Source organism: Cucumis melo, chromosome 1 (genome assembly GCF_025177605.1).
Source record: "Cucumis melo cultivar AY chromosome 1, USDA_Cmelo_AY_1.0, whole genome shotgun sequence".
Taxonomy (NCBI): Eukaryota; Viridiplantae; Streptophyta; class Magnoliopsida; order Cucurbitales; family Cucurbitaceae; genus Cucumis; species Cucumis melo.
Window position 1 is genome coordinate 13,786,607 of NC_066857.1, and position 17,988 is coordinate 13,804,594.

The 17,988-nt window shown below is 36.0% G+C and overlaps 1 protein-coding gene across 3 annotated transcripts; it reads right to left on the minus strand.

Moving 5' to 3' along the window:
* Positions 1 to 2,783: 2,783 nt before the first annotated feature.
* LOC103490158 (uncharacterized) lies at positions 2,784 to 16,490 on the minus strand. 3 transcript variants are annotated; one of them, XM_051089627.1, is made up of 19 exons: positions 16,326 to 16,490; positions 16,060 to 16,232; positions 15,809 to 15,955; positions 15,635 to 15,725; positions 15,401 to 15,519; positions 15,041 to 15,231; positions 14,686 to 14,896; positions 13,947 to 14,187; positions 12,984 to 13,435; positions 12,597 to 12,669; positions 12,306 to 12,505; positions 11,853 to 12,177; positions 11,090 to 11,169; positions 10,627 to 10,845; positions 5,241 to 5,483; positions 4,750 to 4,959; positions 3,686 to 3,955; positions 3,353 to 3,556; positions 2,784 to 3,261 (listed from the first exon to the last, which is right to left on the minus strand). In XM_051089627.1, exons 2-19 carry the CDS (start codon positions 16,201 to 16,203, stop codon positions 3,103 to 3,105), a joined length of 3,579 nt encoding a protein of 1,192 aa, XP_050945584.1. In that variant the 5' UTR covers positions 16,204 to 16,232; positions 16,326 to 16,490; the 3' UTR covers positions 2,784 to 3,102. The 3 variants fall into 3 exon arrangements, with proteins under 3 accessions (XP_050945584.1, XP_050945575.1, XP_050945583.1); XM_051089618.1 differs by having other exon boundaries at positions 12,582 to 12,669; XM_051089626.1 differs by having other exon boundaries at positions 12,582 to 12,669; positions 16,060 to 16,217; positions 16,326 to 16,481.
* Positions 16,491 to 17,988: the final 1,498 nt, after the last annotated feature.

A 17,988-nucleotide genomic window follows, 5' to 3' on the forward strand; every position in this document is an offset into this window, starting at 1 on the left:
AATTTAGTTGCATTATTAGAACTTTTCGTGATACATCCACAAATAAATTTTGTAATGCATATTACGTAAGAGAATACAAGCAAGTTTTTGGCATTACACACGAAATCTTACAAGCAAAAACAGTAACAATAACTCACGTTTACAGCAAAATTCTCTATGTTCGACCTTGGACTTACCAAGACCTAGTCTAGTTTACACTTGGATTGGACTAGAAAAACTTGTATCACATAACCACCTATGCATATCACTTAATGCATACCATTGTATCTTTATAAACACCACCCAACAATGGTTGCATCAGAAAGCGTGAGTTTTACATTGGACAACATATATTACTTTTTAACTCGTGTTTACGTATTTTCCAGGAAAATTGAAATCAAGGTGGATTGGTCCTTACCTCATAAAAGCTATATTTCGACATGAAGCGGTAGAGCTAGTCAAAAGCTGAAAGCATATTATGGAGGAAGCGTTGATAAAAAAAATAGTGCTCCATCAACCTCACAGACGCATCATGAAGTAACTGCATATAAAGGACGTCCACATTACAAGTAAATTGCACTTAGGGTACCTCTAAAATTTAAATTGTTTGTTTTGCTTTGCATTTGTTTGTTTTCTTACTAGACATTGAATTGATAGATTTCTTTGTTCTATACTTGTGATTTTCTTTTCTTGGTCGTTTAGTTTTTGAAAAAAGAAGAAGAAGAAAGTTGGTTTTTGTGAACATTTGTAGGTTAAAGTTTTTTGAATTCGCATCCTAAGCAATGGAAGTTCAAACGGCTTACATGCATTGGATTGTCCCCAACGCATGTTAGAATCTCAAACGTTTGAAAACGTTGGGATAACTAGGATTCTGAGTTTCCACCGCAAATCATTTCTCAATTAAAACTCCCCATCATTACCCTAAACCCTAGTGTCAAGCATCTAATTTTTTTTCTCTATAGATCTATCAGGAAAACGTTAAGTTTAAAATTTTTGGACAATTTTTTGTTTTAGCTTTCCTTAAGCACTTCGATTTTCTACTTCAGTGACCTTTAAGATCTTTTACTTCTTCCAAAGCCTTATAAATGGCTTTAAAGATCAACACGAAATCTTCTACAAGCCAGCTAGAAGTTGAGAGCAGAGCATCAATGGTTACTCGTCGAAACCAAGATCATGTTAACAAGTTGACCTTTTACCAAACGAGACAATGAAGAAGCAAGGCGTCAAGGATATTGAAGTATTGGAGGTAAGCCAACCAACCAATCCGATGATTGGAGCTTCACCTTAGACATCTCTAAGGCAAATATTCGAAGAGTTTGAGAAAAAGAAAAAAGAGAAGATGAAGGTAAAATGGAGAGCACGAGTCAGTCGCCTTGCATCAAGACGACCAAGCAAATTGGACGTGGTGCAGCCAAACCTGTGGCCCAGATCATGTTGAATGAGGCAGAAAGAAGCCTAATTCACATTTAACTAAAATGATTCCTTTTCATTTTATATTTTATTTTCATCTCATTTTGTTTGTGGTGTTTGATTATCTAAATCTATTTATTCTTTTTGGAACACAGTGGTGACTTTTTTTCCTTCTTCACAATTTTAGAGATTTTCTGTGTTTGATGATTATATTTAGGGTAAAATGCACTTTTGGTTTATGAGATTGAAGTTTTTGGACCGTGTAAAGTCATTTTTGGACTGCTGCATTCTAGATAACTTCATGCTCAGTCCACTACAAGATTGAAGTTTCTCATGGTGCTAATTGAATTGCGTCGGTCATAAATATTCTTGAATGTGTTTGTCAAGTTGGAATGGAATAAGGTGATTCACTTGATACCTTGACGGCATTCTGAATAGTGAAGATTGCAACCTTCAATCACTCATGATTTAGGCATGGTAGTCTTTAATGCAGAGCTCTTTCTGTTATTTGCCGGATTTTCTTTACCTTCTGTTCTGTTTATTTGGTTCTACCAATTCTGTTTTCTTTTGCATAGAAAATCTACCCGACCATGTGGTCTATGGATGTTTGATTCTGAACAAACTGGATGTGGGAAATAGAATCCTTGTTCTAGAACTTGGTTTAAAATTTAGAATTGCTTATTTAAATGCGCAACAAGTTAGCACATGGTTACTTTGCAGTTTTAGTTCGAAGACTGAATCATGCAGTCGGAAATGTGCTGAAGTTGAGACTAGTGATATCTTACTTAAAAGATTTCACTGGATTTGACAGAGTTTGCAGAACTCACGGCGAAGGATGTGGGTAGTGAGAGTGGATTGGATTAGATGGTTTTGGCAAACATGCAATGATTCTGCTAAAATAAAAGCCTTACAGTCAATATAATTTACACAGTCACACAAAAATGACTAATGCCCACATCTGCTACATGACTATTGTCCACATCTGCACTTAACGATCTAATAAACATTCTGTTAAGTTAAAGTTGACCATTTAAAAGCATTTAGAAAACGTGGGACATAAATGTCTTAGACCAAATAGACAAACTTCAAACTTCTATCTATTTATATATACACACACATATATATATATATAAAAGAAGTAGGTTTTGAAATATCTGAGTTATTTATTGTTTATATTTTTTTCATATTCACTAATTTTTATGATATAACAAAAATGTTAATTTATTTAACATATATTTGCCAAACTCAGAACGAAGACAAAAATATGAAAATACGTAGAATCCATCTAAATGAAAGTTAAAAATTAATCAGAGTACAAATGTAAAACTCTGGAACTTGTCCCCAGATAGATTGTAAGAATAAAAAATAAACCTAAATATGTAACAGTGGAAAGATTTTGCAACTTACAAACATTCATAATGGATTTCGTCATTTCAACATGATTACAAAGTTTGACATAACTTAAAGGATAATAATAAAAGAAAATTATATCATTAAAAGCATTATACAAAATTTTCTTGGTGCTTGGTCATGTGATATGCATAAGTGATTTGAAAATTCTAAAGCACTCAAAAGGGTGCTTGCAGAAAAATCACTTAACTACTTCTAAGATACATGTAGAAAAATCTCTAAATAAATATATTTGACGAACCTATTGGGTGAATCTCAATTATGTAACAAGGCCACGCACCAAGCAATTAATATCGACAAGTCTCATTCACTTCTTCGAATTTTCTTCTTCAGTTTATCTTGTTCTCTATATCTCTCCCGTCGTTCTTCTCTTTGCCGCTTTTTAGACAACTGCTCGGTTTTGGCATGCTCGGCTTCCAGCTCTTTCCTCTTCTTCTCTTCTTTGAGCTTTCGTTTCTTCATCTAAAGGAAACAAATTTGAAGGAATGTGGATTAGAAGTTGTGGAACATACACTTTATGATAAGGAATCAAAAAGCTTTAGGAATGCATTACTTTCTCATGTCTCATAAGTTGAAGCTGCTGAACAAGAGCATGAACTTTCCGATCGCGAGGCTCCATGATGACAGCTCTTCGCTTTTCGAGAAGTGGCCTCAGCTGACTAGGTGTGTTCTTTGGTTTTGATTTAAATGGCAAGGCTGCTTGCAATGATTTGGGAATTACCAGTGGATTGAACTTCCGTTTCTGCCTCTCAATTGGCTGCAATCGTAAAAGAAAACTTTTTTTGAAATACGACAGACGGATGGACATCATCATGACAATCTGAACACAAAATGAGAGAGATGGAAACTCGATAACCAAAATCTTTTTCTCCCTGCCAGATGTTACCTTGTAGAGTGAATCCTTGTTCACAGGAATGGGAAGATTATGTTCTTTCCTAAGTTCGGCCACAGTTTTCATCCCTTGCCATACTCGATCACGGGGTTGCAATGCTGTTGTCAGCGGGTTGTAGAATTTAGGAACTTCAACTTTAGTCCATGCACGCAGGAAAACTATGTCACTCATCCGAATCTTGTCCTCAAAGGTACATCTAGCAATTCCTTCCTTGGGTGGTCCTCCTTTCTTTTTCGGCTGGTTACCAATCTCCTCTTTTGCAGCCTGGAGATAATATTAGACAGTAATGGTTAGAGAAACAGGATATTAACTATCCATTGAAGTATATCAATGTTTACATTGTTCCAAGGGTCCAACACTACCACGAGGGTGGGGCTAAATCAATAAATTCACAATACTATAAAAATTAACTTCAACAAAATATTAGAAATTTGAACATAATTAAGCTAGGATTTGTCAAGCGCTATTCAAACATGGAACCCCATTATGCTTTTATGAGGCTTCAGCTTGCTCCATATGACATCTAACAATTCATCTATAAGATTAACAGGCCCATACGTACAGGCCCATACGTCTCTACTAAACTAACTACTCCTATAGTAGTTAGGAAAGGATCCTATGAAATGGTAACCCTTTAGGAAGAGTAAATCAAAGGATAAGTAGGCAAATACTTAACTACTTCGTCAGAAATATATATTTATTCAAGCTACTACAAAAAAATTCACAATGAAATGCTCTTAATGCCAGGCTTATTTGTTTAACCGATCAACAAGCCAGGTTTCAGTTTGGCTCATCAAGAAACAACTTTCATCATGAGAAATCATAAGAACCGATCATTCACACAGTATAGACAGATGCCAGTTTATGGATCAATAGTCACACTTTAGCAAGCAGACTATAAAAGAATATATAACCACAAAAAAGATGGAGGTCTGGACACGTCAAGGTGAGATACATGAGCATTTCCTGTCATACACACAATACAAAAGAAAAAGAAAAAACAATATGGGAGAGTAGGAAAAACAACATAAAAAAGGTTCTGTTTCAAACAAACATACCTTCTTGACCTGACCCCGGATACCACTGACAGTTCGAACAGAGGCACCTTCAAAACGAGCTATTTCAAGGTCTGAAGTAAACATGTCTTTTATAAGTGCTGTCTTCTTAAAAATTTTGCATGGATACCCAACTAGTTTGATTTTCTTGACCACCCGTTCTTCATGATTCGACTGGAGCACAGTAGCTGTTGCCGCTATCCTGAATGATGTCTGAGAAACCATAAAAAAGCTATATAAGAGCTTGAAAAATGTCAACAAAACATTGCAATAAAAACTTGGAAAGGTAGCATTGCAGGCCTAATCTAATCCAAACAGCTGAAACGGTCATGAGACAAACTTGTTGGAAAGATAAATATTATAATGCATATTCAATTCATTTTCACAGCTCATCATTTCACAGCAAATCAAAAGGCTTCAGATGGTATCTACGTAAACCTACTTGATTATCTATCAAAATATGCTGATTTCTCATTTATAATTGAAAAGAATACCTGAATGTTGCTAGATAAAGTTTGAACAGCAATAACTCCCGTGTTAGGAGGGGCCAGAGGACCCCAGAACATTGCTAGACAGTGCATATGCTCAGGTGTATATTTAAGCATGCGGTGCCTCCCGTTTGAATCCTCAATTGCATAAACAGGGGTACTCTGGTACCGTCTCCATCCAATAGAAAAAATTAATGGATCTCTAGTTTTCAGTACCTTCTTATACCACCTATGTCGTTTTAGTCTGACCTGATATTATAGCAAGACAACTTGGTGAATGAAGAACACTTACATAACTTTTTCAAAAATAAACAAATCCCTTATCTTGGAATGAAGGACATAATAGAGCAATTGGACAAGAACTTCAATCTCAGTATATCTACTTCTCATGAGAAAACTACACAAAGAATAAAAGACAAAAAATTTAAAGAGACAGGATACAAGACACTCATGGAAAGACTAACAAATGAATTAGAATCGATAACCCCTTAACCAATCAAACACACTTGTATTAAATATAATGAGTCAACATTTAACAGCTCAACCTCTATTTAAACCTACTAGAGTAGAGAAACATAAAGCCAGTCAATTATGGTGCAACCGGAAGTTCTTTTAGAGAAGAAATTATTCAACCTTAAGAACAAGCAAAAAACATTGAAGCCCCTTATAGGACTTGTGAACTTTGCTTGGTTACTCTTATAGAGAATGATGTGCCAGAGGACCTAATTCCAGAATAACAATCTTTATCTCATGCTTGCCTTCTCAGATAGACCATCTACAAAAAAACTTAAATTCAATGATTGAGATCCCAAGAAAGAGAGTGAGAGCATCCAGGAGCTTTCTCAATTTACAGCCATCAATCAACTAAAACAAGAAGTGAGCTCCTCTGACAATACGAGAAGTGAGCTCCTCTGACAATATGGGAAACCCTCAAATTCCCATGATTCTTAGTTCTATCCAAAGAAATAATACGTAGCTGGGAAAGAGCCTACGTTGAAGATGCCATCTAGTGAACACATGCTTGTTCATCTTCCATAAAACCAAGCTTCACCATATTGATTGATTTATCACAAATCTTTTTTGAAGCTCCAAAGACATTTGTTTTGCTTCTCTTGGCTTGGTAGGGCTCCTTTTAGGCCATCTTATTCCTTTGGAACAATACTAACTTCATAATACAAGATATGGTTGGTAACCTGGAGGTGCTTATCTCTTTCCCCTATTTCATTTGGCTGAGATGACTATGTTCTGGCTATCTGGAGTAAATGGCCCTCACTTCCCAAGCAACAAGTAGAAAGTAGTTCTGAGGAGAGCTAAAGAACCTTGGTGGTCTTGGTCTAGAGAAGCTAGGTGCTCAAAGGAATTGTAATCTTGCTTGCTAGATGGATCTTGGACAAATTGGTGAAAAGAACCATTACCTGATATTGTTCAACAAGGTAGCTGAACGTTTCCCTGTTAACATTCCTCTTTAAGTCTCAACGATCCTAGATTTTACATTTATTTGGTCTATTTTGGCTGTTCGAATGAAACAAAAACAAGAAAATGACAAAAAAATTCACATATACCCGTGTATCCTCATAGATGGATTCCTCATCTCCCATGATTGGTTTTCTAAATTCCCAATTACTAAATTTGATAAACTGGAAAGTGTTACCCCTAATAATTTCTTAACTATTTTGCAATGTTAAAATTGTGGTTTGGGAAATCTTGGATTTGGAACTGTAATTTTGCCATTTTGGTTAATGGTAAACGTAGGAGTAGGATCCAAGCATTCAAGACTCTTAGACAAGAGGACCTTTCTCCTTTCTCCTTTTTTCTGCCTTGTACTTGTTGAAGTCCTTAGCAGGTTGATTTCCACTAGTCATAGGAAGATGATTGGGGCTTTCACGTGGGTAGGGAAGAAATTTGCCCTCTTGCCAGTTGCCACTAGTCTGATGATAACACGATCTTTATTTGTTAAGGAATAGAGAATTATTTTATTAACCTAAAGAACATTTTCTCAAGATTAATGGGAAAAAAGAAAGTTTGTTAGTTAGCATTATGATAGGAATCTCAATCGAAGTCTTTATTGAGCAAACAATCACCCCAAGGCAAGTTACAAACACCAATAGAATTATGAACAACTACTACTCTCTCACTCTCGAGAAGGTCCCTAACAACATAACCAACTAACTGACTTCCCTTTTTCCTATCTTCCCTAATAATACTACTCCTCTACTAAAGAGGTCCCTCCTTCACTCCAGCTGTCTCCTCATTACCAGCTAAGCAACATGAGCCATACTCCCACAAACTATTGCTTTCCCCTTCCTACCCTTTCTATCATATTGTAGTGTCCTACGTGTGTCCAAAATGCAGTCTTCTCAACATCTTCAGAATGCATTCTGATCTGATGATGGCCAGCCTTCAAGTCGATCTTAGAAAACATGGTAGCACACCTTAATTCATCAAACAACTCCTCCACTACTAGTATAGGAAATTTATCCAGTATGATCACGTTGTTTAAGGTTCTATAATCTACACCTCCATCTTTCTTCTGTACCAACAAAACCAGACTAGAATAAGAACTTGTGCTTGGCCTTGTAATTCTCGAAGTCAACATTTCCTCTACTACTTCTCCATTTCTTCTTTATGATAATAAGCATATCTATAAAGGTGAACATTTACCGGATTCGTTCCCGTTCTCAAATGGATATGATGTTTAATCTCTCTTCGTGGAGGTAATTCTTCAGGCATCTGAAACACATCCTCGAACTGATGCAGTAGAGTAGAAATAGCTTGAGATACGGTGTGTACCTCCTCTATCCCATACCACTCAGTCAACGATATTTCCCCTTCCATCTCCATCGAACGGCATTTTATCAAATATCCTTGATCCGCCTCAGTCCACGATTTTATCATACTTTTTAGACTCACCTGTGCTTTTGTTAGAATTGAATCTCCTTTCAATTTGATTGTTCTTTCCCCTTAACATAAGGTCATTAACAAGTTTCGCCAATCATAGTATCTTCCAAAGTGTGCAGTCATTACATACCCTCCCAGTTCCGGTGGAAGAAAAGTATCCTCAAAATTAAACCTCCAATCGTCACTTCCACATCAGATAGCTTCGTCATCGGACCATAGACCTTCCTCTCTTTTAGCTTGAAATTTCGCATCAGATAGCCTCCTCATCAGACCTTCTCTTTGAATTCCCATTGTTGTCGCCCCGTGTAACGTGATTGTTCGCATCGCAGTGATTTCATTTATCTTTCCACTGATTCCTCCCTCTTTTATTGCTATTGAAACATTAGGTATAAGTTTTGGGCCTTACCTCCTCCTTGCGCACTCAAGCCCACTTCCTTTCGATTTATCTCATGATTTTCAATTCGTTGGGCCAATTTCAACATCTAAGGCTGAGCAAGCCCATTTGGTTCCCAACACCAATTTCAAACTTTGAACAACGGCTTAAGCCCATTCATGAAGGTCTCCTCCAAAACTTCCTTCGGTAACGGTGCAACCAATTTATCAAAAAGATTTCAGTGTTCTTCAATCACCACTACAGTCATCAACTAATCGCTTGTACAATCGTTTTCTCCCATTCTATCAATTTGTGTATTTATAAATATCTATCTACTCGAAAAAAAAAACATGAATACGGATCAACTCTGTTGAAGATCTGCATTTCAACCTTCTTAAACTTAGCTACGATCTTGAACCACATCATTTACATCTAATTTTACCAGTTGTTAACAAATCACCTGATTCTCTTGAATTCTCTCCAACATCCTTCTTACTTGTTGATTCTTCAATTATTGCAGATGTCGTCGAACGTGTTTTAGTTAGCATCTTCTGTTGCTTCTTTGAATGCCCACTCAATCGCTCAATGTTTTTGGCTAAGGATGCCAATTGCCAAATTCTTTTCAATTGCAGGTAGTTTTTTACCAACTCTAATTGTTGATAATTCTTGTTCCAATGCTTCCATCTTTTCTTCTAATCTCTTTTGCACCATTTTATAAATTTTCCTCGGGGATTTTGCTCTTATACCAATCTGATAGGAATCTCAATGGAAGTCTTTATTGAACAAACAATCATCCTAAGGAAAGTTATGAACACCAATGGAACTATGAACAACTACTACTCTCTTACTCTCGAGAAGTGTCCCTAACAACATAACCAAAATAACTGGCTTCCCTTTTTCCTATCTTCCCTAATAATACCACTCTACTGAAGTGGTCCCTCCTTCACTCCACCTGTCTCCAGCATATCACCAGCTAAGCAACATGAGCCATACTCCCACAAACTATTGCTTTCCCCTTCCTACCCTTTTTATGATATTGCATTACAATTGGAGGTCTATCACATTATTTGCATACAAGCTACATTGATCTCTACTGGCCATCTTGTGCTAGGTTTGAAGGGACCTCTTTCCTCACCTCTTTATCTCAGATTCCCTTTGGACATAGTCCATTGTCTTTACTTCTTGAACCCAGGGGATGAAAGGGTTCAAAAGTCACTATAATCTTCGAAGGCATTTTTTTCCAAAGGTGGAAGGGTTCACAAGTGAGTGAAGCCAGACCCCCATTTGTTTCTCCATAACTAAAATTATCCTCATTAAATTTAATGGAGGATTCAGGGCGAGGATTAGGTCCTCTTCATTCCTCATGTAGTTAATATTCCACTGAAAATAATTTAAAATGATTAATATCCCATGAAGAATCACCTTAAGGTGAAATTTCTAAGACTTACTAAAACAAAATAATTGCTTATCAACTTATCTAATTATCCATTTACGTAGTCAAACGTTCAACCATTTGGTTCAGACATATCAAATTCGCAAACAGGTAAAGAGCGATAGCAAGAATGTGGGATATAATTCTTGTCCACGTCATCATTTAACTCACTAAGATATTTCCGCAACTCCCTCCCCCATTTCCAGCCTAAAAAAAGATTCTCTGCCTTAATGGAGTAGCAAGTCCCATGGGCATGATGAGTGGACAACCCTATGCATAACGGGATTCCTGCCTGTTCCTATCATTAGTTAAGGTCCCCTCTATTTGGAAGGGAGTGAAGGAGGGTGCAGATTTTCACCTGGTTAGATGCAGACGTTCTTTCTAAATTAATTGAATTGGGTGGTTGAGGAATAGGTAATTTGAGTGTTCGTAGTGTTCTTCCATGATATACTTGGCATGAAAAAATTTGAAGCAAAACCAAGGGGGAAGCTCTATTATTTGATTGAAAATGTTGTCTTTTTTACTTGCTTTTTGTATCAGGTTGCACCACCCCTTCTACTGTTAAATTATGTTGTCAGTAACTTAGAAAGGAGAGAACAAGAGATCAACAACTTATAAGTATGACACAAAAGAAAGGAATGTAAAATAATCAAATAAAGCAAAAAAGATTATCAAAAAAAATGTTTTACCTGCATGTATCCAACATCGTCCTCCCCAGGACCAATTCCTCCAACCAAAATAGGCTGGCAAGGATCAAAATGTTCGACCATCTCGCAAGAAACACCATGAACTTCCAATCTTACGTATGTCCCAGATTGGAATCCCTCAATCCTCAATCGGAAGGCTTCATCAATATTATCAAGTTCAGCCTTATTCCTCTGTTTCCTAATTTCTATTTCCTCCTTCATCTGAAACAATCAAGCATGGAGCATTAGGTCATGCATGAAATATTTCTTGAAATAATGATGGTAGATTTAGAGTGTGTATGGAATACATTTTCAAATAAAAAATAAGTCATTTTGAAAAAAATGTATTGCTTGACAGCCACCCAAAATAGCTTTTGAAGGGTATTTTGAACCCTTTTTATAAAAGAGTTTAAATAAAAATCAGTTTTTTGAAAAACATTTTTCTCAAGTCAATCCAAACGGTTACCTTGTCGTGATAGTCACTTCCATTGGCCTCATCTTCTTTATCACTTCCATCCTCTGCTACCTTAGATCCATCATATGTAGGTGAAAATTAAGGATCCAACAACTCTTGAAAAGAAAATAAGGAGGGAAAAAGAACTCCAATTTCAAGTTAACTTTTCTATAAAACGAATATAATTAAACAACAGAATCACAGAGAAAGAGGTGTACCCGAGAGTGAGAGTTTTAATTGTAATAGAAAAAGAGATATTAGTTAAGAAAGTTAAAAGGGTAGAAGAATTCCTTAAGACCTTGTACTCGCATTTTCCCAACGCTTCTTGCCTCAAGATAAATCTTAATCACCAATTCATCCAAAAGTTTAAGCTTGTGGTTGAAGGCAAAATTTAATTATATATCACTAACAGTCCCCTCACTTGTGAGCTGAAATATTTGAAAGGGTCAACAAGGAAAAATCAATTTTAATTGGGGAAGAAACAACAATGCAAGGGCTTGAACACAGGACGTCCTGGACCACCTGCTCCGATACCATCTTAAATGATTAATTCATCCAAAAGCTTAGTCTAGTGGTCGAAGCAATTTTAATTGTATATCACTAACAATAAAAAATTAGACTTTTTGTTTACACCAAAGTTGTCGTAGTATTGACAAGATTTGAATGGGGCATTTAAAAAAAAAAAAGCAAAAACCCAATTTTATTCTTTTCATAAAAGAAAAGGAGGGTGGGAAAAATAAAAGAGTACAATAAACATCATCAAAAGGATATTCAGCATCAAACTGTGCACGACGAGCAAGCTTTTTAAGCCTGCGCTCCTCAATTGTTGAGTCCTCTGTTGTTTGAACCGTTGCATCAGTAGTATTCTCAGCATGATAACTCTCATACTTCTCACCAGTTTCTAAATCTTCAAAATCAGCAAAAACACTATCATCATCTTCAATGACTTCAGAAGATTTATTTCTGAGAGCAGCTTTCGACCAATCACCCGTGACGAATCGGTCACGTATGCTTTCGATATCAAGATCATTGGAAATTTTGAAATGTTTGGAACAATCCTCAGAATTGGCATTTTCACCATCCACTACCTCACTGTCGTTCTGTCATTATCAATATATTTAAAAGTTAAGAAAGCAGTCATTATTCACATAAGTAGAAAAACAATACATGAAGACATGAAATCTAATAAAAAGGAAACACTATTTTAAAAAAATAGTAAAGAGTGAACCTTATTTATTCTGCCTACAGGCGTAAAAAAATCACCCCCATCATTTTCTTCATCAGAAGTATCATGTGCTTCATTGCTTGAGGTAGTAGATATATCCGTGGATTTTCCGTACACAAGTTTCATGAGATTCAAATGTTGCCTAGACCTGGTCCTTTCACTCAAAGGCTCTTTCCACTTTGATGTGTTACCCATGCCAGCATCTACACTCGAGTAATAAGTTGGTAAATCATCAATGGATAAAAACATTTGCATATAGCTTGTTTACAAGAAAAATACCGTCTTGCTCATCACCTTCATCATCATCCGACATTTTTTGATCATTAACATCACTGTCATCGCCATCATCACCTTCTTCATCTGAATCCTATGATGACATAAAAAAACATGAGAACACTATCAACGTTCTATTTTTTGGCACATTGAGCAAAACTAAATGGATGGTCCATATGAAACAAAGCAGTGGCCAATGAGCCATAAGATAGAGAGTGGCAAAGAAAGAGCTATAACAGGGGATTAATTAATATGATGCCACAAAGAGTAAAACAATAAACACTAGAAAAAGTTGCCTTTCTCATATTAGTTTGTTTGACCTCTGCAAGGCAACTCATCTACACCTTGTACAGAGGTTTCAGCTTGATATGCACCAAGACATTATGAATTTGGTATCAGTTACATTACCATGAGATCATCAGAGTCGACATCATTTCCGAAAACAGCTTTCCTCCTAAACCTCCCTTCATGAAATTCAACATGTTCCTTCATATGGTTTTCAACCGGGGAATTCTCATCTAATAAATCATTATATTCTTCATCATCAGTGCCCACATTTTCAAATTTAGCCTTTCTCTTGTTAAGGTCATCTTCATCTGAAGACTCTGAATCATCGGCATCATGTGCCACACCAGGCCTATCAACATTCAGAGACCCAGGCTGGTATTGCTCGGACAACTCAATTTCATGAATCCCATTTGAATTCTGAAGTGTATTGTTTGCATCATTCCTAGCTCCAGATGAGTTGTCAGGTTGTCTCCCAAAAAGAGAAATGAAGCTCTTCTCTAACTTTTCATCAACTGAATATTTTGTGCTCTGGAGAGACTTCACCAAAGCCTCACCCACATCTTGATCCTTACCTGATGATATCATAAGAGTTACTTCAAAAGAGATGGTGGAAAGCATGGCAGCTAATATGCAAAATATGTGCTATATTAAAACTGAAGTCTAAAATAGTAATGCAGAAGAAATAAGGAGCGGACTTTAAAGTTATAGTTTGCAAAGGAAGTGTCAAGAAGACGATTCTTCGAAACCACAAATAAAACACAATCCCATTGGTAAAAAGATTACACTAAGAACATGTCCTAAGAAGCAAAATACAAAAATACTAGCTATATAATCCGAAAAAAAAAAGACCAAAAGAACGTAAGCTTGCAAGTTTCAGCTCCTTCTTTTTCACTCTCCAATTGCTAAAAGCTTTATTGCAGGTCTACAATTACCAAGATGTTGAAAACAGATTTTCAAGTAAACATGCCCATCAAGCAATGAAGCACTTAGACGTAGGGTTCTCATGTCAAGACAGTACAGTGTTTCTTTGCAATTTTACACACTCACGAGAAACTTCTCAGAAAATTAATGGAAGAAAATTACCTTTTCCTGTAAGTACGTCTTTGTCATCATCAACTTTGGAATACTGAACAAAATGGTCATTGATATTTATATAAACAGCATCCTTGTCATACAAGAGATCCCCAAGCCCAGACATAGGAGCATAAAACAATTTCTCCTTATCACGTAGACCTTTCTTTTTGGCAGCAGATGGCAAAGGACAAGGATCAGCCAAATTGGTTACACTAGCCAATTCAAAATCACCCACACCAGCAATGTGAACCTGATTCAAGCTATGGAAGTAAGGAAATATACAAAACAAGTTGAGGTGACTAAATTGATTAGTTGATTGTCTTCCTAAGCATCCTAGTAAACCTACGTGTACAAATTTTCTTCAAAAATTATTTTGGAAGAGATTATTGAGAGTAACAAGAAACAATAAGAGCATTCTAGTAAGCCAAAGTGTGCAAATTTTCTTAAAAAAATTAATGAAGTTTTAGCATTTAGTATTTCTAAAATTTCCTTTCTGTTAACCTAAACTAACAGAGTTATTGTGAGATCATTTCCCTATACATATTTGGCACCATGTAGTATGAAGTCTGATAATTAAGAAATTTCAGCTTTTCCCCTGGTGTTTACACCAGTTATTCTCTCACCTCACCATTATTCTTCACAGTAGTAAACAGTAACATTTGTTTCCCAACAAAAAAAGAAAAAAGGCCCACATAAACATGCAGTAAGTCTCATATCATGGCAAACCCAATGGCCAGGGAAGTGGTACCTTAGTTCCATACTTCAAATTACAACCTCGAAGATAACCATAAAGTGTGATATTTCTATCACATTTATTGTTTCTATGCACTCTTTCAGGTGGAGTGACATCTTCAAATCTGTCTACTAAAACATATGGATGGTTGGTACGCCAAGACAGAGGCTGGAACTTCATCACAGAGATAAACCGAGCAAGATTGTGTACCTCACGTTTAGGGTATCTGTTATAATCAAGGAAATGTGAGAATCTAAAAATCTTATTGATCACAATGCATATCAACCTATAACAAACATTAGATTTCCTGCATTATGACGAAATCTAACAAAAATAAATGTTTCAACACAGGATTGAAGAATATGCTTACTTCCCATGTATAAGCCCAGATAAATAAAATAATTTTGCTCCAGTACGTATCTCTGTCCAAAAACGATGTTTAAGACGCTGCTTTGTTTTCCTTAATTTTTTTGCATCCTTAAATTTGTCAAGGTGCGTGAGAACTCCCATAACTTTTGGAAGTCCATGATTATGCAAAATGTTGAGAAACTCAAAAGTCTCCTGTGAAGTAGGAGAGAGAAGGAAGTGTGCCAAGTTAGCAATAGTAAGGAGATGATGATCAAACAGTATAAAAAAAATTAAAAAAAAAAGTTCAGTTAATCCACTATAATCTTCAAGTTCCAGGTTGAGAGATTAAACAAATGAAAGGAGGGAAATAGTTGTATCTCACCATCTCAAACCCGTAAGCACCATCAATTAGAAGCAAAGTCAAATCAGCAAACTTTGCTGCGTCAATCATCCCATTGATTTCATTTGGGCACTCAACAAACTGTAAACGCCTTTGTTTACCTGAAAAAAAAAACATAATTGTACACACGTTGAGAAGAACACAAAACTCAAAGTAGATTAGGCAAAACAGAATATTGAAATATGTCAACGAACAATAGGAACCAACAGAGAGAACCTGACACAATTGTAATCGGCCCACGAACATCAGGTAAATTATGTTTGGTGTAATGCTTAACAAGAGACTTTATTAATAGAGACTTCCCAACCTACAATAGGAAAAAATAAACTTTGAGATTCAAGTCCTCAAATTACATAATATACAAAGTAATCTACCCTAGTAAATTCACACCTGGGGAGGTCCTTGTACAACAATAACGTATGGAGCCGGTTCACCATAACAACGATCAATTACAGGAACATGAAGCCTACGTTGCTCTTTCTCAACAGAACGAGCTTGCAGACGCTTGGCTTTAACTGACGAATTAAAAGCAAAGGCCTATAGACAAGGGGAGAAACACTTAGTTCCCCAAATGACAAATAAGCTAAAAGGAAAAGAGCATAGATAGTACAATCCAACAAACAAAGAAACAAATTAATCACCTTGGGATTCCGCTTTCTATCATTCTCAGAAACTTCCTCCTTCTTCCCTTTATCATTCACTGATTTCTTCTTTGCGTTGGGACCCGATTTACGAGACCTATGGGCCTTGTGAGATTGATCTTCAGCACTTGCAATGACAGCCATGGATATCGGAAAAACTTCGAATGAACAAACTGTGGGTTAGAATCAAATTCGATCAGGACATTGAGATTGGGAGGATACCAGTAGCAACAAAGGAGTAAAAAAAAAAAAAAGTCAATGCCAACCGTAGACAGAAAGCTGCGACAGCACTGAACCGGAGAGTGTCGGCGGCGATAGGAAGGCCGGCGTAGAAGGTGGTGGAGCGGTTGAGAGTGAGGAGAAGACGAAGGAGGGTTTAGGGTTCTGTTTCTTTTATTTATTTAAAATTTATTTCAGAAATTAAGCAGAGTTTATTATTTAGAACTTTTATAATTTGTGTGATATATTATCTTTTATTTTGTTAGTATACGATTGCGAGGTTGGGTAAGGTAATGCCAATTACTCTCGTTCTTAAATATTAAGGGTGTGTTTGGGGGAAGGAAAGAGTTATGGAAGAAAAGGATTATAATAATTCTAGGATTATGATAATCCTAGTATTATGATAATATGTGTTTGAGGAATAGATTATTATTGGTAGTGTTGTGGTAATATGTGTTTGGGAGAGAAAATATGAAAGGTAGTGTTATGATGGTATGTGTTTGGAGGAGGGATTATGATAGTAGTGTTATGGTAATATGTGTTTGGGAGAAGAGTTATGATTGTAGTAATTTAAAAAACAATAATAAATTTTTGATTGGATTGTTTGGGTAGGGTAATGTAGAGTTGTAAAAAAGTAAAAATAGGATAAGATAGGGTTATTTAGGGATTAGGATAACCCTAATCCCCCTTTATCATAATCCTTGGGCCAAACACGGTTTGGCCCAATTTCCTAATCCTTTTCCTCCTAAAACCCCACCCCAAACATACCCTAAAGTTTGTGGATGTAGATAAATTCATGTGACATAATGTTTGGTGAATAAGTATGATCCAAATTTTTAAGAAATTAGTAGAAGTTTTATTTTGGGTTTTTTCAAAAATATATCAGATCGACAAAATATTTATACTCTACAAAATATTTATACTCTATAGAATAATTTTGAAAATGGAAAAAACTCACAGAGTCACAATATAAAATACCAAAATTACCCCAGTCAACACGCGATAAATCAATCACACACGCACGATACATGATCGTATAAATTTTGATACACAATATCGAGCATACCATGCTCCAAGATGTCTCGAGATGAAAGACAGAAGTGTAGATCTACATAATAATATACTTCATTTTAAATGATGACTTTCCAATTTAAACAATCATGTAGAACATGATACACAATCTCGGGCCTTAGCTGCATCAAGATGCCCTAGGATAAAAGAAGTTTTTCCTTAATTCATTCTATCTCGGATTGTAACGACCAAACTTTTCAGACTAAGTTGAGGTCATTACTTTACTACCAAGACACATCACCAAAACAAAAAATAGTTTCATAAATCCTGTTCAAATAACATCCAAAACGATAGAAAAACTGTTTTCGGACCCTATTTAAAATAAAATTCAAAGGTTCATGTAACCGCCTAGGAAACTATCAAACAAAATAATTAAATATCCTAAAAGTTGACTCATTTCCATCCTCAAAATAAATAAAGATAACAAAACAAAACAAAAAGAAAAGAAACGTCTAGCAAAAGCATTAAATTAGACATCCCCGTATGGCATTCATGAATTATTCTTTCCTTTCGCTGGTCTGCCTCACATGTTACCTTTACCTGAAGAAGTTAAACATAAAAAGGGTGAGTATAAAATATACCTAGTAAGGAACCCACTACTGGTTCCGTTAGGGGAAAATAGCATATAGTTTCCTATTA

Excerpts from the sequence above, each read along its gene's own strand:
- LOC103490158 (XM_051089618.1), bottom strand. The coding sequence starts at position 16,203 with ATGGCTGTCATTGCAAGTGCTGAAGATCAATCTCACAAGGCCCATAGG. Across the intron at positions 15,520-15,634 it reads GCCGATTACAATTGTGTCAG|GTAAACAAAGGCGTTTACAG; the intron begins GTTCTCTCTGTT and ends TTTTTTTTTCAG. Across the intron at positions 12,506-12,581 it reads TGAAGGTGATGAGCAAGACG|ATGCTGGCATGGGTAACACA; the intron begins GTATTTTTCTTG and ends ACTCGAGTGTAG.